The sequence below is a fragment of the Amphiura filiformis genome, chromosome 17 (assembly GCF_039555335.1).
Source record: "Amphiura filiformis chromosome 17, Afil_fr2py, whole genome shotgun sequence".
Lineage (NCBI taxonomy): Eukaryota > Metazoa > Echinodermata > Ophiuroidea > Amphilepidida > Amphiuridae > Amphiura > Amphiura filiformis.
The window spans coordinates 4,979,204-5,003,897 of record NC_092644.1 but is presented as its reverse complement, the minus strand read 5'-3'; the positions used below and the strand labels follow the sequence as shown (position 1 = coordinate 5,003,897).

The window sequence follows — 24,694 nt, the reverse complement described above, 5'->3', positions numbered from 1 at the left end:
CACTCAGGGCTTGGAAGAGGCGTAACGATTGGTTTCAGATTATGGATACCGAAGTAAGCATCACAGCTACAAAACAGAGTTGTGTCAATTTGGGTCTTGATCACAAAGAGACGCAGGCCTATATCATAATAGTTTAAAAGGTCAGGGCAGGTATATGAGTAACGGGTGTTTGGTAATTAGAGATAGGCCTATTATGAGTACCACCCAACCCGAGAACCGCGAAATCTAGTATAACTTAATTTTGATGTTGTTTTCAGCACAACTAGTGGCGGCGCCAGGATTTTTTTGGGGGGGGGGCAAAGTGAATTTCAGGTGGGAAAAATCAACAAAATGTGCGCAGAATTAACGCAAAAAGTTTAAATTGTTGTCATTCTAGGTTTTTATGGGGGGCAACAGGAGCAAGAGTTCTGACTGGGGGTATTCCCCCCCCGTGGCACCGCCATTGAGCACAACATAGTGTTAACAATGTGCAAACTAAGCAGAAAAATAGTCACATTTGATATATTGTTGCATGTTAGTTGATACCTTTGGTTGATCACATTATATATACAGCATCAGGTTGTAGCTAGCAGAATTTGAGTGTCGGATGGCAATTTACAGAATTTGCTTGATTTAGTAAAATTTCAACAAAATGGACACTTTAAGGATAAATTTGGTAAAATACACATTTTTTTTCTGGTTTCAGTAGTGGGCTCTATGTGTAGCATCAAAATGAACCTTCAGTGGTGAGCTCTAGAAGTATGTGATGGGCTCCACCGCCCATGATATACAGTAAGCCAAAACATTAAGGTACCAGTTATGTTCACCTCAATATATCCTTAACAAAGACAAACATTTCAAAATTAAGACAAGTAGCCAATACCTAGTTTCTCTGTTAAGCCCTTATTTGTTGAAATTGGTTGAGAAATTAAAAAAACAGTGATCTAAAACCTAGGGAAGAAACAAAACCAGAAGTTGCACTTTTGTGTTCAAATCAATGAAAGCATGATGCTGGTGATAACGTGCTAATCAATGGAGGCACTGTGCTAATTCTCTTGTTCGAGCGAGAACACTTTGTGTACAAATCAATAGGGCTTGCAATGGAGCAAACTGCAACTTTTGATTTAGTTTCTTCCTTAGGTTTTTGGATTGTCGTGTCTTTAATTGTACACCAATTTCAACAAATAAGGTCTTAAATGAGAGCTAAAGAGAGCAGGTATTGGTTGCTTGTTTTAATTTGACATATTTGTCTTTGTTTAGGATATACAGGTGGTGAACACAACTGGTACCTTAATTCTTTGGCTTACTGTACATCAATTTGTTTTGTAAGGACTACTAAGTATAATCCGCATAAACGTGTCGTGAAAATGCTACATGTGACTCGACCATGTCCTGTGTGATGCCTATGTGACTATATGGAATTGGATAGATTATATTAGATAAGACAGTGAATTTTGGAGCCATTTAACTGATTGTATAGATCTCAGCTGGAATTAGATAGCTCATACAACTAACAGTTTGGTGTGATTTAAGTGATAGCAGAGATAGCTACAAGTGATGCTGTGATGAGAATGCATATATGTTCATATATGATAGGCCTGCTAAGAATATGTGATTTTGGAGGCCAATTTTCCACAAAAAAAAACACAAATTGTGATTTCTCGCCAAAAATGCAAAATCTAAAAAAAAAAATTCTTAAATTCTTTCTGTTTTTGCAATTTTTAATTTTTGTGTGTGAAATGATTGCAGCACTTGGCTCTAGGTCAAGGGACTCTCCAAATCCGTCCAAAAAATCTCAAATAATGCAATTTCGTATCAACAGCCCTACTTACCATCATTCCAAACTGGTGTTTTATTGTGTAACTCCAATAAGTTCTCCAGCTTCTTGGCCTTAAACCTTTCCAGTAATGACTCGTGCTCCTGAAATAATGAATGGAAGAAGAAAAAAAAATTCCATTAATACAAATATAATGAAGAGATTGAAATGTATTCATTACTAGCTCCAGTTCTGAAAGAAATCCCAATTTTTTTTAATAATGTGAAATGTGAAATTTGCCATGTCTTGTTATTTTTGGCGGGTCAAACATTTCAAATTGAATCTTTGTTTTGATCAAATACTGCCTAGCTACAGCTATAAAGCTTAAATTTAGCAAAGTGTCTAGAGTCTGGGTTACCACACCAACAGCAGCCTGCTACAAAACATACTTTGCTGTTTTTCTATAACATAATTGGGCTATTCCATTTGAAGTCTACACACCCCTTATGGATGACATGACCTGAATCTCCCACACAGGAGGTGTAGATTTCAAATGGTGTCACCCATTCAGGGAGCCCCATTTGAAACTCACACTCCTTTCGTGGAAGATTAAGGTAATGTCTTCCATATGGGTGTATGGATTTTACCTGGAATATCCCATTTTGTAGCAGAGGGCACTGAATGGGCAATTCTATTTGAAATTCACACTCCCTGTGTGGAAGATTAAGGTCATGTCTTCCGTAGAAGTTGTAAGCATACCACCCGGAACAGCCCATTATGCGGCACATTTTGCTGCATGTGGCAATGTATAATCAAGATTGATGTCAGTTGCTACCATTTTTCAAGATTTCAAAGATCTTGAATGCATATCTCACCAACTTGTGTTTTTCCCTCTTTATTTCCTCCTCTCAAACTAAAACATACACTATGGACCACAATGGCCTCATCCCAATGGCATAGTTCGATAACCTCAATTAAACAATAATAGGGCAATATTTCACCTCAGGTTATTGAGTATGAGTTTTTGTACCCAAATTTTCAAAGGTCATTCAATGAATGTGCAAATGTATTGGGGTTAAAGAAGTGCTAGCCCTGATAGATGAGCATGTTGTGGCTCCTAGTGACAAGTCAATGCTCTATATGTATCCTTGTTTTCACAGAAGATGCTGATCTTAATTATAATCTATCATCATATACAATTTCATTCAAAAGTATCAAATCAAATCTTTCTATATTGATTCAGAACTCAGTTCACACTCGCAAGTCAATTTCAATTGAGCTTTCAAAGCTGAAATCACTTCAAATTTTCAGCTTAGTAAACAGTTTTCTTTGTAATAAACTCATTCCGTTAATGAAAACAGAGGCTTTACCATTTTCAATCACTTTCCTAGTATTAAGTAATATGGGTTACTTATTCCATTTAAAATCCACACTCCCCCTGTGGAAGATTTTGGAAATATCTGCCATGGGGGAGAATGTTTTTCAAATGTAATTGGTCAAGGTTAATCATTTTGAAACCCATTCTCCCCAGTATTTTGGCTTACCTATATCTTCCACAGCTGGAGTGAGTCTTTCAAATGGAAGTTACCCAACTGTCTATTCTATTTGAAACTCATACTCCCTCTGTGGAAGACTTCAGCTAAATCTTCCACAGGGGTAGTGTGGATTTTAAATGGAATAGCCCATTGCAGACGTTGAGTCCTAGCCGTAGGAGTGGTTGCCGAGAAAAAGGGATGGCAACTTTGTATCAAAGCCACAGTCTGCCAAATCCCAAAGTTTCTGCAGCAAAACTTCTTACTTTCTGGCCAAATGGTTAACCTGGGCTGAACCATGCTGTAGCATTGCAAATTTGACCTCTTGCGTGACCCCTATTGCTGGCAGTTTCCCTATTTTGTGGGGGAGCAGATGTATGATACTTTGAGTACATATTCTGTGAAGTCAGAAATTGTCCGAAAACACCTCACTATTAAGCATTTACTTGCAGTTCGCCATTATGCACTATGTGCGGGGAGAGCCTCGAACTGGCAGCATACATGAATGGGAATTGAACTAGTCATAACGTTCTGTGTAAGGTTACATAATTCTTCCTTTCATGTATGCTGCCAGTTCGAGGCTCTCCCCGCACATAGTGCATAATGGCGGAACCGTGCAAGTAGCGAATAAACAAGCGTGTATGAGCTTTAGTGCAAAAAATCTATTTTGCCAATATAAGGAATGTGTGACCACTTTCCCTTTCCTTGCCCTCCTTATACAAGCGCTGCCCAGCAGTGTCATTTAAAAGCTCCCTGTGACTTTCAGACATAACAAGGCATAAAGCATACACTTGCTGTCATTAACCCGTCTCCATACCACAGATTTTGTAATCCAACGCTCACCATCCTTTTAAAATTCAAACAAATACTTGGTAGGATGTCTTTTGGGAAATAAAGCTCTTTAGCTCTCTCCACGCGGGTGTCGACTGCAGACAACAAATTTAAAAAAAATTCATTCTGAAATTTTTCATTACCACATTTGGAATCATGATGAAAAATGCAAGAAAATGAGTACAAACAAGCCTAGTATTGGTTCAGTGGTTCTTTAGCTAGCTCTTAATATTTTGAGAAAATATCACAAAATTTTGATTGTTTTTATGTTGAAGGCTATGGCTAGCACGCAGAGCATTAGTAGTGGTGTATCTGTAAACGGTCGCTCGGTCAATGCAACCTGGGAATCAATCGGTGAGTATCAAATACAATAACCAATTGCTAATATGCTCATGACTGAATTCATCCTCCCGTGGGGGAGATTTGAATGGTAGGTATAGGGTCATGAAAAGCTGTTATTACAATTGCAAACATTGATTATGAATCAGCGACTATCACAAACTGTCTAATGTTACAAAAAAAACTATCTGGCTGTTCACATTTAGCAGCGTATGGCCCAAAGGTTAACCAAACCACTGCATCAATTGTGTTGGCATGGACAGGGGGTAATTGGTACCGTTTTGGCTGTGTTATTAGGGGGCTATCATATCATTTTCTTCGGAAGGGTGGTCCCAAATATACTGAAAGAAGGGGTCATAAATTTTTGGAAAGAAAAATAGGGGGGTCATAAAATTGTTGATGTCCAAAATGTAGGGAGTCACAAGATGACCACAGATAGTGTGTTTATTTTATTCAAAAAGACTGATTTCATTACAATTTTAACCTGTTCAGTGGGCAAGGTGTATCGGTGGTAGTGGGTCATAAAATTTTTGTTGCTGAAATAGGGGGGTCGCTATTTTATTGATGCCGACTTTTTGTAAATTTGGGACCCCCCTTGTGAAGAAAATGATAGCCCCCTAAAGGATTTGAGCAAGAACCTTGAAAACAGAGAATTTAATTCATAAGGAAAAAAGTCTTCTTTTGTTCTTCTTTGCTAAACGAAGAGGTAATGGCCAACTAACTGTGGTGGTTGATGGGAATTTGAATGTGAACTAATTCAATATTTGCACTGTTGGTCTACAAGCGCTTTGAATTTGATTGATTTCAATTATGTGTAAGTTGAGACATGCGTAACCATTACAAATATAACAAAAAATCAGGTTTGATAAAATTCATATTAAAAGAGTTTACTTTATAGCTTTAACCCCTGTTCAACTATCGTGGCTTTAATGAATGTTTTTGCTTATTTGCTTGCTTGTTTTTTCGCCAAATTACATTTACTGTAACAAAATACAAGACAAAAATGTATCTTCAATATCAGCAACATTGATAAGCAAGCACATACTCTACCAGGTATAGATATTGGTGAAGGATGCGATCCTAATCCTAACGATATATGCTATAGGCAACTGCATATCCACTAAATCTACTGTGCGTAACGTTGCATTCCTCCGAGACAACATGAAATCATCTAATGTTCTGTTTATAGCAATGTTGATAGGGGTTATTACATCATGCACACAATACCACCTCTAATGTCAAGACTGGCTGGCCCAAGACTAGACTTGTTTGTACTTAATGTGATGCATTTTCTGGTAGATTTAAAATATTGTCATAAAAATGAAAAATCAAAACAGTTTTGAAATTAAATTTTCTTTAATCTGTCGACTGCACCCTTCATTGGGCTATTCAATTTACAATCCATACTCCCCCTGTGGAAGATTTAGCTAAGGGACCGTTCATAAATACTTTGGTGGGGGGACTGGGCAAAGTGTGGGGGGACACAAAAAGTTTTGAGTTGCACAAAGGGGGGGACCAAAAAGTTTTGGTTACTAAAGGAGGGGGGTCAAAAAAGTTTAAAACAAAAAAATACCAAAACATCAAGAACATACAAAATGTTTCCGCGCTACGCGCGCATATGTACCAGTAAAGCCCTTTTTATCACGATGCACGATTATGGCCCAAAATAGTGTAAAATACATTTTTGGCGTGCTACGTGTGCTCATTACCGGTGTCCCATTAAAGCCTTTTTGGAATCTCAAAGATTTTACATGTATTCTACAGTCGCTATAAGAAAAGGGTGATTATGTATGTATCCCACTGATATAAATACCGGGTCAAAATGATGCAACCAGGATTTTTTTTTGTCTTTGCCCCAAAATTTATATTTTACCACCCTGACCAAGAAAGCTGGCTACGCCCCTGATAAACAAGTCTTAAGTATTAAAAATCTTGAGTATGTGCCCAGATGTTGCTCTGAATTTCCAATGGATAGCGACGGGGGCAGGTGGGGGCATGTGTCCTGGGCGCCACTCTTAGGGGGCGCCAAATTGACCAATTCAGCATCGATTCTGAGCCACTCTAAAAGCGATGAAAGTCAAAATTTTCAGCGCTTATGCTGCATTTCAGACAAAGTCATTTGAAACATCAATTTAAGACCGATATTCTTTCATTATAACCAAAATTAATTAGTTGTAGGCCCTATTTGGGCTCCCGGCGCAATAATTATTTCAAGAATCGGGAGCGACACCTATCCTTAGCCCTGGGTGCCACAAGCCCTAGCTACACCACTGTCAATTTCCTTTTTGTGTTACTTTTATTTATTTAATCATGTACACTGGTCACAAAAATTAGAATGCATAAATTGAAATTAAACTTCATACAAGTCACAGCATATGAAAAACACCTTGAACTTTCAGGCCTATAATTGCGACTGAGTTTGCACAAATGGAGTAGCCCCCCTCCCCAGACTGTTTTTAACCTCTTGGAAAGGGGGGGGGGTCAAAAAAGTTTTATATGTCTAAAGAGGGGGGGTCAAAAAAGTTTTAGGTTCTCTGGAGGGGGGTCAAAAAAGTTTTGACTCCAAAAATTCCAAGTGCCCAGCCCCCCACCAAAGTATTTCTGAACGGTCCCTAAAGTCTTCCTCAGAGGGAGTATGAGTTTTGAACAGAATAGATAATTGGGCAACTTCCATTTGAAATACTACAGTTGTGGAAGATATAGCTTAAGCTATAACACAGGGGGAGTATGGGTTTCAAAATAATTAACTCTGACCAATTACAATTGAAAAACATACTCCCTCTGTGGAATATATTTCCAAAATCTTCCACAGAAGGGATGTGGATTTCAACTGGAATACCCCATTTATCAGAGACATGGTGAATATTAGGAACATGACTGATGGGAAAAATGGAACTACTCAATATTGCAGTAGAGGATAAAAATTGTCTCGCATGAAACAAATGTGATTTTGTGATGGTTCTTGAACATGAGCGATCTCATGGGAGTCTAGGTTTTAATCTCTAGAAATGTCATAGAAATAAGGTGAATAGATGGTACTCCTGAAAATTGATTATACAATAATAATATTTGATGTTTGAAGTTGAAGGACCTGTGGCCATTGAATTGGTTATGTCAAACCATGTACATTCAATGGATTTGCATTTATTGTGGTTGTGGTTTGGAAATAAGATGAATTAAATGAACACAGTAGAGGTTTCAAGGTTAACTGAATACCATCTGCTGAAGATAGCAGGGAAGCAAATGTCTCTAATTAGCTGCTATCTAATGAAGACAGCATACATGTAAAAGCAGTGTCGGTTAAAGGTGCTGTCTACTGAAGATAGCATAAAAATAATGTTTGGTAAAAGTGCTATCTACTGAAGGTAAGCAATGTTTGGTCAAAGGTGCTGTCTACTGAAGTTGGCATAAAAGCTGTGTTTGGTCAAAGGTGCTATCTACTGAAGATAGCATAAAAGCAACGTTTTGTCAAATGTGCTATCCACTGAAGATAGTAGGAAGCAATGTTTGGTTAAAGGTGCTGTCCACTTAAGATAACAGGAAAGCAATGTTTGGTCAAAGATGCTATCTACTGTAGATAGCAGAAAAGCAATGTTTGGTGAAAGCTGTTATCCACTGAAGATAGCATAAAAGCAATGTTTGGTCAAAGGTGCTGTCCACTGAAGATAGCAGAAAGGCAATGTTTGGACAAAGGAGCTATCCACTGAAGATAGTAGGGAAGCAATGTTTGGTCAAAAGTGCTGTCCTTTGAAGATATAGCAGGGAAGCAATGTTTGGTCAAAAGTGCTGTCTACTGAAGATAGCGTGGAAACAATGTTTGGTCAATGGTGCACCTATTGAAGATAGCATGGATGCAATGTTTGGTCAAAAGTGCTATCCACTCAAAATAGCAGGGAAGCAATGTTTGGTCAAAAGTGCTGTCTACTGTTAGTTAGCATGGAAGCAGTGTTTGGTCAAAGGTGCTGTCTACTGAAGATAGCAGAAAAAAGTATTTGGATAAAAAAGCTATCCACTGAAGATAGTAGGTAAAGCAATGTTTGGTCAAAGGTGCTATCTACTGAAGATAGCATGTAAGCAATGTTTGGTCAAAAGTGCACCTATTGAAGATAGCATGGATGCAATGTTTGGTCAAAAGTGCTATCCACTCAAAATAGCAGGGAAGCAATGTTTGGTCAAAAGTGCTGTCTACTGTTAGTTAGCATGGAAGCAGTGTTTGGTCAAAGGTGCTGTCTACTGAAGATAGCAGAAAAAAGTATTTGGATAAAAAGCTATCCACTGAAGATAGTAGGTAAAGCAATGTTTGGTCAAAGGTGCTATCTACTGAAGATAGCATGTAAGCAATGTTTGGTCAAAAGTGCTGTCTACTGAAGATAGCGTGGAAACAATGTTTGGTCAATGGTGCTGTCTTCTGAAGATAGCAGAAAAGAAATGTTTGGACAAAGGAGCTACCCACTGAAGATAGCATGGAAGCAATGTTTGGTCAAAGGTACTGTCTACTGAAGATAGCATGTAAGCAATGTTTGATCGAAGGTGCTGTCTACTGTAGATAGCATGGAAATAATGTTTGGTCAAAGATGCTACCTACTGAAAATACCAGAAAAAGCAATGTTTGGTCAAAGATGCTATCCACTGGCAATATCAGTGAAGCAATGTTTGGTCAAATATGCTACTGAAGATAGCAAAGATACTCTGTGTACTGTAAATTGCAGTAACGCATGTTTTTCTAAACATGAACAGTTCAGGTGCTACTTAAAATGACATCAAATAATTACAATAATATAATATCTCCAATGTCTACTTCATTGTTAAAACCAGAGTGATAACAAAATGCAAGAAAAACAAAAACCTTTGCATCGTCATTAAAAGTACAAATTATGATCAAATTTCACATCCTTTAGTCTATCAATGCGTCTGTTCATCTCCTTTTCTTGATCAGCAAACCCCCTATCCCTACAAATTTGTGATTAAGCCCATTTTGTGAGGCATTTTAGCACTAACAAAACTATGCGCTGTCTCCTCCACCTCATCATCATCATATTCTATTCTTTACCTAGTATAATGTGCCTCTACATGTCTTAAAAATCAAGTCAAATTAATTACCCCGTTTCATCTGATTTTCCAAGTTCACAAAAACAGTCCTGTCACTACTTGAATCGTCTCAAAAGGGTAATCATACCCTTGTGGCATAGAATCGAGATCAGGGGACCTGGATGAAACAGTGTTTTTTTTTTTTTTTTGAGATGACACACGTGCGTCCCAGAAAAATTGTCCTGTCACATCTTGACTGCAAGTTATTGAATATACTGAATTAATTATTAACCAAATAGATCTTCAACATTGGCCCAAGTAAATGTCAGACACAGAACTGATTGATATCCCAGACTTCTAGTCAAGTCATCGTCCTGAAAATTAAATAATTGATGCGCTCGGACAAGTTGTTGTATCTGCGATTGTGCAAGGGAATGAGAACCTGTCAATTTGAAATTCTAAAATCAGAATCAAGGTGTGACAATCTAATTTAACCTTTACCTTAACCCTATTGGCTTTGGATATGGATTTTCTTCAAACTTACGCACAATGCAAAATATTGTCTCCTTTATGAAGCCATTAAGTGTGAATGTGAAATAATTAGCACAATTAGCACGCCAAGGCACCAAAACCAAATTTGTTTGACCTTCCGATCGACTGTCTATGCTGCTTTGATGCTTGTTATTAATTAACTACTAATTAATGAGAATTAATGCTAAATTTATACTGGACAATATCAATGCATACACCCCCTATGGAAGATATGCCCTCAATATCAGACTCGAGGAGTGTAGATTTCAAATGGACTCACCCATTCAGGTAACCCCATTTGAAATTCACGCTCCCGGTGTGGAAGATTAAAGTAATGTCTTCCATAGAGTGTGCATACAGTGCCTGAGTGACATTTTTGGTTCATTATTATCTTGATTGTTTACTTACATTTCTTGGTCTAACAGCTACTCTCTCATGGTCCAGACTCATACCAGGAATCACCACAGTCATCTTTCGTGGGCCTTTGAAACCCAAAACATTTGTTTCCTGTAAAAAAATAATTTAAACAGTGCGGTCAGGTTAAAGAAACTATTTCAGATATCGTAAGTCTTTCAATGCATTAGTAAGAGAGTAAGGCATCAAGGCACTAGGGCTGATTCCCAACCCCATGAATATATGCAATGGGCTATTCCAGCTGAAATCCACACTACCCCTGTGGAAGATTTTGTAAATATCTTCCACAGAGGAGGTATGTTTGTCAAATGTAATTGGTCAGGGTTAATCATTTTGAAAAGCTATACTCCCCCTGTATTATGGCTTTACCTATATCTTCTACAACTGGAGTGAGCATTTCAAATGGACGTTACCCAATTGTCTCTTGTATTCAAAACTCATACTCCTTCTGAGGAAGATTTTAGCTAAATCTTTCACAGGGGTAGTGTGGATTTTAAATGGAATAGCGCAATGTGTGTGATTCAATCATATTTTATTATTTGTAAACCTGCAGATGTAAATGTACACAGAAGTCATTAAGGGGTACTACACCCTGTCCAATTTTGTGCCTATTTTTGCATTTTTCTCAAAAATTATAGCACATTGGTGACAAGTAAGATATTGATTAGCAAGACTAGTAGTTATTGATATATTATTCAAATATTGCTTTTCCCTCATTTTTGACTGTAACTCCACAACTGTTGTCTGTGCTGAAATAAAATTTCCAGTGCAGTAGTTGTAGTCCTTGCCCCTATAATATACATATCTTACTTGTCCCCAATGCGCTATAATTTTTGAGAAAAAAACCAAAATGGGCACAAAATTGAGCAGGGGTGTAGTACCCCCTTAATATCTCACAATTAACCACAAAGTGCACAATTGTTCCAATTCCGCACTATATAACCCACATTTGCATATGTATCATTTCTTACTGAACAAACAACACACGTAATCACCATGAGTAAGTCCGCGTACATGTGCATTGCATATTAAATGCGCTTTAAAACAACGAACGGAAAATATAGTTTCATAGTCTTTTTAAAAAAATGTTATTTTCATAAAGTAAATTTGTAAAATGGCAGTAATAAATGATAATAATATCTTTGCCGCATCTCTTTAAGGTCACTGCGTGAAATTGTTGGGTTTGTGTTGGGCCTCGGTATTTATCCTTGGGAGCATAACCTCAGCCCAAAACAAAACCATCCGAACTAACGCAATGACTTCAAAACAAATAGCACACATCGTCACTGGGCGGGAAAAACCTCATATGTACTTTTTGCCCTTGAACATGGATGCAGCAAACCATTCAATATAAAGTCTACACCTACAAGGCTTTATCCATTATCAAGGGCCAAAAGTAAATAATGAGGAAGTTGTCTGCATGTACTTTTGGCCCTTCAACATGGATGAAACAACCTCTTCAATATAAAGTCTACACCTACAAGGCTTTATCCATGTTCAAGGGCCAAAAGTACATGAGGTTTTTCCCGCCCAGGGACGACATGTATTATTGTCTAAATAATGTGTGGTTTGAGCCCCTCGTTCTGTCTGGAGTTTGTTTTCATTTGTCAAGTGTATGACAGTGCAAAACATACATGTCCCCTTTCTTAGTGGCAACAGCATTTTTTCTGTGTTCCTTCACAATGCACGCAATATACAAATCACAATGTGTGTCTAGTACTGGGTGGTCGCACATGTGTGCTGTAAAAGAGGAGTTCATCCTTTTTAAGGTCTTGGTACAATAAACTCATTATGCTCATACTAGCTGTACGAAGACTTGCCTAGTTTATTTCAGATCTGAAATAGGGTCTTTATTAAAAAAGTGAGGAAAAAAGCTGAAAATGCTCAAAAAAATGCTGAAAAACAGGTTAAACTGGGGTAAAATGGCTCAAATTGAGCTGAAAATAAAAGAAAATACGCAAATTTCAGGAATAAAAAAAGGAAAAAAGCTGAAAAGAGGAAAACAGCAGAAAAGAGGAAAAGTTTCAGGTCTGTTTATTTATATTTTACACAGCATTTATAGCATTTCTCACAGCCCAGCCCATCACAAGCGCCTTAAACACAAACTTATGGTGGGTCTGTGATGCAAGTCTTTATGACATTGAGCCAAGGCCTCTTTGCAATGAACAGAAAATTCACCAGGGCAAGATTTTCTCCTAAATCTTCCAGATAATGAAGATGTCAAAGTAAACACACACTCCGTATGACGGGTTCCATATTTTACCTTTAAGGGCATTCATTTTGACACAAACTTCTCCGAACGACCTAATTAAATTGGCGCGTCTCGCGTAGCCCGGAGCTGATTAATCAATGGCCTGGATTACTACTCAAATCTCTAATAATTGTTGCAGTTACCCAACGGTGCTCAGGAAAGCATAAATTTGGATCAGTGTAGTGTTCCTGAGTGTCATTTGTCATATGCTGTAAACAAGAATTAGATTAGATGTGTTCAAGGTCTTATTTTAAATTGCTTTAAGGGGAGGCGATCTTTTGTGCGTAATTATAGAGGGCCAGGGGATTCACTCTATCAAGAAATACTTGAAGAAATCAAAGAGCCCTAGGAATAAAAATTGTAGTGTAATTCACGCCAGACACAATTTCTGTTAATGACAAAAATGAATTTTTGTAATCGATCAAAAACCAAACATTTTATACCAATTTTGAATTTAGCCTGAATCCGTAAATATCGTACCACTCGCCCTTTTTCAGGTCAAGGCTGTTTTTACCATTATGCAGCAAACCATTGTTGAAGCTATTTCAAATACATGTTCAAAACACTCTAGAGAAAGAATGTGGCCATATACTGTTGAAATATCTTTTGTTGATTTCGAATGATAATGTCTTAACATCGTAAATTCTAAGGTCAAATTCCTAAAATCAAAACAAAACATTGCGACGTAGATATTCCCCGACTTATGTAATTTCATCATCGTATCAGTGTTTTTATTATTTGTTTGAGGCCTTTTCCAAACGTTCGTGCTATTTATGCATAAAACGGCCAATCTATCTTTACAATATGCATCATGTTTATGTAAACAAAAGGCTAAAGATGGCATTATGAGATTTATCTTTTATTATTACACACTACTGATCATCTGGCTTGTGGCCGAGCGGTAAAGACCGGGACTGATAATCAATGATGCTTGAAATCATTGGTTCGAGTCCCATCGAAGCCTGTGGAAACTTTTTTTCTTCAAAATTCATGATCGCATTCCGAAATGAGTAACTTGTCTGTAAATCGTGTATCGTATCCTTAAATTTGAAGTGAATACTAACCTATTAATGTACAAAAGTGAAAAAAAAAAGAAAAAAAAGAAAAAAGAAAAAAACTAATTAAGTTATGTGTTTCAAAGTAAAATGTAAATTACTGAATTATTCATGTTGATTCGTAACGTCATGAATAAATGAGATACATGCGATCCAATCATTTCAATTAATTTGCTAAAAGGCATTGACAGTTACTAATATTCAACATTGAACCTCTGCATGCAACGGATTGCAACCATATTCATATGGATTGTGATTTGCACTTCTGTTATTGTTTTAGACTGTTCGATTTTTAGAAATGCAAAACTTTTGAGGAAAATTTTGAGTTATTTTTTTAAGTGAAGAAATGAAAGCTATGGTTATAAATGAGGTTAATAACTTTGCACCAGTTATGTCGGCATTGTGAAAAATCAAACATTTTGCTTTGGACCTCGGAATATCCGGCGGGGCTCCGGGGGATATCCCTCGGTTCCAAAGGCAAAATGTTAAGATTTTTCACAATGGCCTCCAAATAACCGCTGCACAATTATTATTAACCTCTAAATATAATTGTAACAGTCTCATTCAGTAATGTAAAACAAATGACATAATAATGGGAAATGAGCCTAATGTTGATATCATCCAATGTCAAGTTTGTCACATCAGTTTAACTCACTATACTGGTAATGGGCTATACCATTTAAAATCCACACTCCCCTGTGGAAGATTTGGAAATATCTTCCACAGAGGGAGTATGAATTCCAAATGGAATATAAGGCCAGCTCCATTTGAATTTCATACACCCTCTGAGAAAGATTCACACTGAATCTTCCACAGAGGGAGGGTGAGCTTCAAATGGGGCTGCCTAATATGCTCATTCCATTTGAAATTCATACTCCCCCTGTGGTAGATATTTCAAAAAATCTTCCACAGGGGGAGTGTGGATTTTACATGGAATAGCTCAAATGATGCAAAATAATGCCAAGTAATACTAACTCTTCACAAATACGACATTTTGATGGGTAGTTTATTAAAGTAATAGGCAATGTATCAGCTGCTGATAATAATAAAAAACAAATGGTTTCAATATTATTTAAATCTTGTCTCAATATCAGTTTCTACTACATGTAAATGGACACTGATCTTTTCGCCATGCTTCTTCTGAACTTTGGAACAACCTACCTCATCATATGAAAGACTCTAAAACAGTTTAAATCTTCTTTGAAAACATATTTATTTACTCTAGCATTTTGTAATAACCGATTTCTCATGTTTTTTTGTTTGCACATTGTTATTTTGTTTGCTTACTGTTTTTTGCATTTTGTTTTCTTTGTTAAGCACTAAGGGACTTCGGTTTAAAGCGCTATAAAACTAAAGAATCATTGTATTTATTATTATTATTACAAATACTTTGAGCACTTTATTTGCCAATTGTGTCTCTCCATCTCATATAAGAAGACGCAATAAGCATGCTGCAGGGAAAATAAGAGATTATCGCAGTAGAGTCAACAATCCCAGGAAACTAGCGACAATTGAGTCATGTTTGAACTCCACAACCTAACCAATAACATGTGTTACAACCGAACTCTGAAAACAATGGTAAAATATTTAATCAGCACTACCTCCAATAGGATAATCCATTTAAAATCCGCACTACCCCTGTGGAAGATTTTTGAAATATCTTCCACAGGGGGAGTATGAATTTCAAATGGAACGAACACATTAGCAGCTCCATTTGAAACTCACCCTCCCTCTGCAGATGAGTCAGGTTGAATCTTTCTCAGGGTGTGTATGAAATTCAAATGGAGCTGCTAATATGGTTGTTCCATTTGAAATTCAAACTCCCCCTGTGGAAGATATTTCCAAAATCTTCCACAGGGGTAGTGTGGATTTTATATGTAATAGCCCAATAGCTTAGAATTTGTACATATGCACACTTGAACAAACAAGACAGTGTAATACTTTCACGCGGTGCTAAATCTATTTTAAGTAAAATCCTATTACACATTTACAGCACAACAACAGTTGTATTTCTCATCACGCTATATATCATTTAAACCTCTTTCCCTCTTTATGAGCAAAAAGATGGGAAGGTTTATACCTAAATAAATTTCGAATGACGACTTTGAGGTTGTTCTGATGTGATATTAAGACCAATGACGTCATGTCAATGTCTTGTCACAAGTTGGGGTCAGGTTATAGGCAAAGGTAAATAAATTATTAATATTAATAATCACTTTCAAATACTGCGATCAGATTTTTAACTCCCTGGACACAACTTGTCATCTAACACCAATTCTGATTGGTTGATAACATGAAATGCTCATTTCAATTGCCAATTATGACTAGGCTTTATACTATTTATGGTCAAACTTGTAATTTGCAGATGATTTTATTTAAAATACACTCCTTGATTGGTTCAAAATTGGACACAATATTCATTTTGGCCAATCAGCAGGTAGTTCTCATGGGGTTAACAGCAACAACTCATTCTGGAATAGGTGGCGGATGTTATTTAAATTTTTACACAAATTCGATGATCTTCATAATGATTTAATGCATCATTATGCAGACACATTTATTTTAATACTCTGTGTGTGCTAGCCATAGGTTTCAACATAAACGCAAGTCCTAGATATTTTCTCAATATATCAAGAACTATCTCAAGAACCACTGAACCAATACTAGGCTTGTTTGTACTCATTTTAATGCATTTTACATGCCGATTCCAAATATGGTCACACAAATGTACAATTCTGAATTTTTTTGAATTTTTAAAGAAAATTTGAAACTTGACGCCTGCAGTCGACACCGGCATGGAGAGGGCTAAGTCAGTCTGCATGATAACTGACTATGCGGTAAAAGCAAACTATTAAATCATACATGATGTTTTAAAGGTAGATAATTGTATTAATCACTTCTATGTAAATCTCGTAAAGCAGTTTTGTTATTGATGCACATCAATCGCTCCTATGATCACCATGCTCCAATTAACCCCATGAGAACTACCTGCCGATTGGTCAAAAAGAAGTTTTCATTATCAATTGGACCAATCAGCAACATTGTTAGAATAATTTCACCACACAAAAAAATTGGAGTGAATTATTTGCAAAGCTTCATTCTGATTGGTGATTAAAGTGAAGATATCATGTAATTGACCAATCAGAGGCAATGTTAGATCGGCAGGTAGTGCTCAGGGGGTTAAGTTGATTTTGAAAAAAACATTTACCATATTCAATCTAATTAGCCTCCACCCCCAAATTAGCACCTATATGGACTTTTTACATGTTGTGCAGCTTCCAGTGCAGTTGAAGCATGCATATAACAATTTTAGCACTTTAGCAGTTGTAATGGAAAAACAATGACTATGGCAATTTCTCAAGTGACCTCGTAGCAAGCTGAATAATTACCTTATGTAATTACCACAAGAAGAGAATTGAAAGTTTAACAATTAAAACCTACAATGACAGAAGCAGTTTGAACACCCAGACAAGGCTTAATAATATCATCACTTCAACGATTGCCATTTCTTTAATCGAATCGATAACTTCATTATGCAGACACTCATAAAATCAATTACAAATCGCTCTACTCTGGCTATTTTTCATCTTATTCAACTGGCGCTCGCCTAAGAAATTGCAATCTATTAAAAGTCTCTGCCTAATCGTTAGTCACATGATGGGGCTTTGAAATAGCAGACAAAGGTCCTCAAATCCAAATCTACTGAAATGGTTCTCACTACACTTGCTGGCAGAGAAAAACAGCACTTGTTTACATTTTGAGAGTGTACACAGCATAAACATGCTGATAGTAGTATAGAGAGATGTTAAATTGAACTGCAAGTAGGTCTATAGAACACCACCAATATTTAAAACTTGATTAATACTCTGCGTGCTAGCCATATTAAACGTAAGAAGTTTTGAGATATTTTCTCAAAATATCAAGAGCTATCCTAAGAACCACTGAACCAATTACTAGGCTTGTTTGTACTCATTTTAATGCATTTTTCATGCGGATTTCAAATATGTGACGTGTCATGTCAAAAGGAGACACTTTTGGGCAGGTTATCAATTTTGATATTTTGACATATCTTAAATAAAGAGATATTTTGCTCCACAGCACCATTTTCCCCAATAAAATCGGGCATTCCGAAGCGAAGATATTGCGTTTGTAAGTTATGGTATTATAAAATTGGAAATTGAGATATCGGCCTTTAAAAATACTATTGACAATGTTGAGAGTAGGAATTACCTTGAAAAATGTCTCAAAAATAGAAGATGCCAGTTATATTCGGTCTGAAACTATCAGACAATATTTTTAACATTAATAACATCACAAATTCGCAACAAACCCAAATTGTGAAAAAATCACCCCTGGGCAGATTTTTGGCTATTTCTCCATTTACGATCCTGCCCAAAAGTGTCTCCTTTTGACATGACACGTCACATATGGTCATGAAAATTTACATTTCTAAAAATGTTGAATTTGAAAAACAAAATTTAAAACTTGTCGTCAGCAGTTGACACCAGCGTGGAGAGAGTCAATACACTGCTAAATTAGCAAATGTGCCTACTGGCCATTTCCACTTCAACTAGGCCTTTCGTAACGTCCGTAACAAAATTTAGGAATGTTATTGCTCAAAACAGAAGCATTTACTTCAAACTTGCTAATCATGCCTCCATAGATTGATGTCAGACCTACTTCAAGATAGTAAAGAAAAAATCTGAGGAAGCACCTTGACATTTTTTTTTCATTATGTTATTTCTTTAATTTCTTTGTAATGCTTTAAAATGTAACATCTGTAACACTAATTCAACAGTGTAGGACGATACAGGAGTATTAATTTCAAACTTGCTTTTCATGTTTGTATAGAATGTTGTCAGGGCTTGCTCAATAAAACAGAAAAAAATAAAACACAGACCTGAACATTAAGGATATGTACCATCTGTCAAAAAGGCAGGCAATTTCGCGTAACATTTGTAACGCTTGATTCTAATTTTTGTAGCTAATTAACTAAGAAAGCCAAAACAAAATTGCCTCATTATATTGAACATTAGAGTGTGTACTAGTAGCATACTAAGAAATAAAGTGTTATCCTAACAGCAAACAAGTGTGCTATTCACTTAAAAGTTCCATGTATGATTTGTAGTTTATGTCCGTAACAGTGGAATTGCCCTACTGCAGATCACAATTGAAGAGCAATTTTTGAATGAATGAATCACCCCTCATCTATCCAGTCCTAAAATTTCATCGTGCCTAATTAGGACAAGTACAAGGCACTTGCACCAAAAACTCCCAATTGCCAGTGATGATAATGTAGGGATGAGATTGCCAATCACAACATCCTTCCTTAAACTGCAATTTGGATCAATGTATTCCACTTAATGGCCATAACAAATCACATTAGATTGTTTCATTAACTACATTGTGCTTTGCTCAGACACGTATCTCACTTATGATTGTTGTCCAGGGACCACCTAGCTAATAGTTGCATGGTCCAGATACAAGAATATAAAGGGACACTGACTGGTTGGTTGAGTATATAATTGGCAGCTTGCAAAAATTCTCAGCATTGCTAGAAAAGATAGGACTTGAAATTCAAACATACAAAAAAAAAAAGGATTCAAGAACTGTACTCATAGCTTAAAAGGGCATTTCGTGATCCACAGCATCATCCTCCACTTTTCTCAAAAAAAGTTGAGATTTTTATATCACTCGAAACCTCTGGCTACATAATGTTTATGTACAAAATATTTCTTGCAGATTAATTCGTTTAGCAAAGATATCGTGAAATTTGAATTTTGTTCTGGTATACCAGAACGAAATTACAACACATTGTCTATGGAGCAGTGCAATATACATAATCATGCATAACTCGCAAACGCAAAATCGAAATCAACTGAAATTTTGGGAATAAGCTTTTTTCATCGATATCTACTGAAAAATGTCATAAAAAGAAGATGATAGGATCACGAAATACTCCTTTAATGTGTGTCAACAGTCCTTGAGAAATACCAAATATATAAAATTACAAAATTATCATGTTGAAAAGTTCTTATGAAGTTAGGCCACTTCCCGTTTAAAAAAATTTTTAAATTTTTTTTTAAACAGCTTTGCTTTTATAACACAAATACATTTTTTTTTTCAATTTAGAAGTAACCTCAATGCTAATTGATACTGTAACTGATGCGTACTTTCGTTTAGCGCCCAAGATAAATGGTCACTTTTCATGCGTCTCAAATTCACTGCTCAAATTTGACACATTTACCCGGCAATTTGACATAAAAAGACGGCGCTCATTTTACACGCATATTATTGTCAAACGATACTGCACTCGTGGGACTGCACTTAAGGACAAGCTCTCAACCTATATATAGAGCACCCAGAGCAAAATGGTAAATTCATGAATCTCATATTACAGCATTTATTGAGATACACTTCCAAATTGTATATCTGCATTACCATTACTATGAAACTGATATAAATGGAGTCCTTCTTTTCTCCTAGTCTACTGTAGTAGACCAGTTTAATTTATCATTCCCTAAATTAATCTCTCTGAATTGACCATGGAAAACTCATCATTCCTGTTCTGATTCAACAGCTCAGATATCCATGAGAAAACTAGTCTACTGTATTTGAATATAAAATGAACTATGCACTCTATAGTGGGTATGATGTTACCTCATTAAAAATGCAGTCTTGGCTGTTTATTCACATATCCTGTGGTTTTTACAAATTAAGCCGTTTGAATAGCCGTCCACCGCGTATTATTTACACAAGGTCCATGTATACGCTTGACGTCGCGCACGATATACTGCTGATGGTTAAGCTGTCAAAGGAAATCTGAATGACACAGATAGAGCTACCCCACGTGGGTTGGGTTCAGTGAACACAGTGGGTTGGGCTAATGCATAAACATGTATGCTTGCCTATCTGTTATTGGTTAAGATTTACCACCCACGTTGATTTTTACTTCATTAACATTCATCTCAGATTCGGGATGAAAGAGGTTGAGTCTATGTGTTAAGATATGGTGGGTCACACAGGTCATATCCAACTACCGCAGTCCTTTTTTTTCTCTGGGCAGGGCAGTCACTGGAGATGTGATATGTATAGTCATAGATTTTAAATAGTTTAAAGAAAGGAAACGTATGAAAAATAAAAAAAAAAAAAAAAAGGAATGCATCGCAGTCTACTTTTCTCCCCACTTGTAACATAATCTGATCCGATGACCCCAAAGTAGGACATTTTGAAAATTTTAATACTAACTTGCTCAGTACCAATGCTTCTTGATGTGAAATCACTAAGTGCCTTCCATACTTTGTTGCAAAGTTTTAAACGTCCATTTTCTTCTGTTATGTATTAGTCGCCCATTTTTATTTTTTTTTTTCTGAAATTCATTTTTACCAACTTTGGTCTGCCTGCATCCGATTGGGCTATTCCATTTAAAATGCACACTACCCTTGTGGAAGATTTTGGAAGTATCTTCCACAAGGGGAGTATGAATTTCAAATGGAATTAGCACATTAGCAGCTCCATTTGAAACTCACCCAGGGGTAGCGCTAGGTCGCTTTTTGGGGTCCCGGACCCACCAAAATAGAGTTCGGACCCCCTGTTTTTAAATTTTCTGCAAGTTCAGGGGTACCTGCAGACCCCCAGATTTTCAGTCTAGCGCTATTGCAGACATACTATTTATGCTGCATTTATGCAACTTGGACTCACCAAACTCTACTCCGGACCCCCTACTTTTTAATTTTCTGCAAGTTCGGGGGTCCCTGCGGACACTGGAGTGTTTAGTTCTAGCGCTACCCCTGAACTCACCCTTAGAAGATTGAGGTTGAATCTTTGTCAGAGGGTGTATGAAATTCAAATGAAACTGCCTAATGTGGCCATTTGGAATTCATGCTCCCCCAGTGGAAGATATTTCCAAAATCTTCCACAGGGGTAGTGTGGATTTTAAATAGAATACCCCATCGCATCACATATGATAGCTGCATGCAGTGATGTTTATCAAGTAGTGCTTTGTGTACAGAGACATATTAAAATAGCTGATATTGGTTGCAATTCGCCGTCTAAGTGATGTAATAATCGGATTAGCAATAGGTTCAAACAATTTTTGATTATATCGCACTGCACTACAAGCAACTTGTACTCATCACCTGTGCATGTCTGCAATCATAGATTGAATACAATACCGCTCTTTTCAATGGTACAAATCTTACAGGTGCAAGTGATCAGCATGATATGAACATTCTATAGAATTACGATCCAGGTCTTTATCCCTGTTCTTTGACATCTATGATGTACCGCGTGAATGTACTAGTGCAGCCGGATATAATCAAATAGTGTTTGAACCTATTGCTATGGTAGTTAATCCGATTATTATATCACTTTGACAGCGAGTAGATGAAGTCAAAAGCACATAATCGTCTTCATCACGCAATGCAGCAAATGGAATTTATCCATCTTTCTCCTGTGATTTCAACAGAATCTTGTTTACTTCATAGAATGACAATATTACACACAATGTCACTTATTGTTTTAAGCTGCTGTTGGGCCATTCCATTTAAAATACATACTACACCTGTGGAAGATTTAGCTAAAGTCTTCCACAAAGGGAGTATGAGTTACAAATAGAACAGACAATTGGGTAACTTCCATTTGAAATGCTCACTCCAGTTGTGGAAGATATGGTAAAGCCATAATACAGTGGGAGTATGGGTTTCAAAATTATCAACTTCTGACCAATTTATTACACTTGAAAAACATACTCCCCCTGTAGAAGACATTTCAAAAATCTTCCACAGGGGGAGCGTAGATTTCAACTGGAATAGCATCCTAATCTCAATATTGTAAGGTTATTCACCGATAGATTCTTTATTCATTAACCCCATGAGAACTACCTGCCTATTGGTCAAAAAGAAGTTTTCATTATCAATTGTTCCAATCAGCAACATTGTTAAAATAATTTTACCACTCAAAAAAATTGGGGTGAATTATTTGCAAAGCTCCATTTTGATTGGTGATTAAAGTGATAACATCATGTAATTGACCAATCAGAGGCAATGTTAGATTGGCAGGTAGTGCTCAGAGGGTAAATCTGCATTGAATTATTTCCGCTAATGCATTTTTAATCCTAAATACATATAAGATGGAAACAGAATTGAATCATTTGAAATAAGCATGCCATTGACCAGTTTTAACCTTTAAATCACAGAGGATTATTTTCTGTCAAGTTACAATTTTATTGTTGTTGTTTACCTGCAGTATGAGGATTTGAACTGTTACTGAAATCTTTCTGATGTACCGTACCTTGTCTTTGTCATATTTGATCAAAAATAAGATAATTATTTTTTTTTATGATCATGTAACAAGTTTTATATTAATATTTTTTCAATAAAAATTTGATAATACATTCAAACTTTATGAATGTAAGGCTTAAACAAATAATAACTTGACTTGCCCTTACTGACCGACCCAAAAATCTCAAGAAGAAAAAAACCAGGGCCGCTTTTTTTAAATGTCAGATTTTGATATTTTGGTTTATAAATTCAAAATTTATATTTAACTGTGGTATGAACAAATTCCGATTCGATTTCTGCGTTGCTGTTTCATATAAACCCTGCAGAAAACATGCTCTATTTTATTTTTTGAAAAGATATAAGTAATTACAACAAATTTCTGCAAATGATGAGCTGAGTATCTATAAGGGCATTGAATGAAAAATAGTGTCCTATACCTACAACACAGAGCCATGCGCTGAGGTTACGCTTCAATTACAGACACACTGTGCAGCTAGTAAAGGAAAACGGACAATAAGTTGCAGCATTATACATCATGTCATATATTTCCGAAGATTTCATCAAAAAACTGTCAAATTAGTCTCAAACGTGGTATACCACAGTTAAGACTAATTCAACAGTTTTTTGATGATTTCTTCGGAAATATACCGATTTGGAATGCCTAATTTGAGTATGTTAATGATATAATTATGAGCTTTCACCTGATACCAACATCTGCATTTTGATGGGGTAAAGAGGGGGGATGAGGCTGTCAATCAGGTTGCCCACCTTTAACTAAACAGGGTAAATGTCCTCTAAATCTCAAATCCTTATTAAACTAGCCCTATGGCTTGATTTCATAATGGATTACTGCCAAACTCCCTCCCAATCATGAGCACCTCATATGTATCGTAAGTCCCCAAATCCTTCTGATAGTTAAGATGGCTTCTGGACTCTTGATATCAGTTAGGGTGCTATTGGTTCATCACAAGGTTTTGTGAGATCATCCCTGATCACACATTTTATTCCAATTGATGAGGTTTACCAGGTCTGTTATGTTGTTAAGAGTAAGACTAAATGAAAAGCTCATACCAAAGGATCTCTAGTTTTCTCAAAGAGATGATTTGTTGAGAATCACAGGGCAAGACAGATAATAATAATGCACTGCATTTAGAACCTTATACCAAAAGATCGAGGGATCAATTTATATTTAAAAGAGGGTACAACAGCACTTGAGCAGAGAGACAAGGGGATATTGTTTCTTAGTCACATCATTGATGCTCTACTCAAGGCCAAGGGAGATAAGTTTTTAACAAATGTATTTATTATCGTAGGATAGGCTTTTACGACAGGAGTTCAAAACAATTATTAAGTTTTTAGTGGGTTTGCCATCGAACAAGTTTAGAACTGTCAAGCTTTCGTCAGGAGTAGCTCTAACTTCTTTTTTAAGTACCCAAGTATGAGACATGTAGGCTGCCTCTAGCATACTGATGGCTCTGAAAAGAGCCATGAACGGCTCTTTTCAGAGCCAACACTTATTTACTTTTCTATGTTGACAAGGGCGGTCTTCAGAAACTTTTACATTAGCAGATAGGCGAAGTCTGCTTGTTCACTGTTCACAAGGGACAGTCTTCACTGAACAGCTCTTTTCAGAGCCATCAGAGTCTGATGGCGAACCTGATAAAAACTTACTAATTGTATTTACCATCTTTGATACT

General features: G+C 36.6%; 1 protein-coding gene across 1 annotated transcript in view; it reads right to left on the bottom strand.

Moving 5' to 3' along the window:
* Positions 1–24,694, bottom strand: part of LOC140136831 (tubby-related protein 3-like) — a 159,223-nt gene that overhangs the window by 9,628 nt on the left and 124,901 nt on the right. Inside the window, exons 9-10 of the mRNA XM_072158429.1 lie at positions 10,405–10,503; positions 1,812–1,899 (exon numbers count right to left, since the gene is read on the bottom strand). Coding sequence (XP_072014530.1) covers positions 1,812–1,899; positions 10,405–10,503 — 187 coding nt within the window. The remainder of the gene's footprint in view (positions 1–1,811; positions 1,900–10,404; positions 10,504–24,694) is intronic.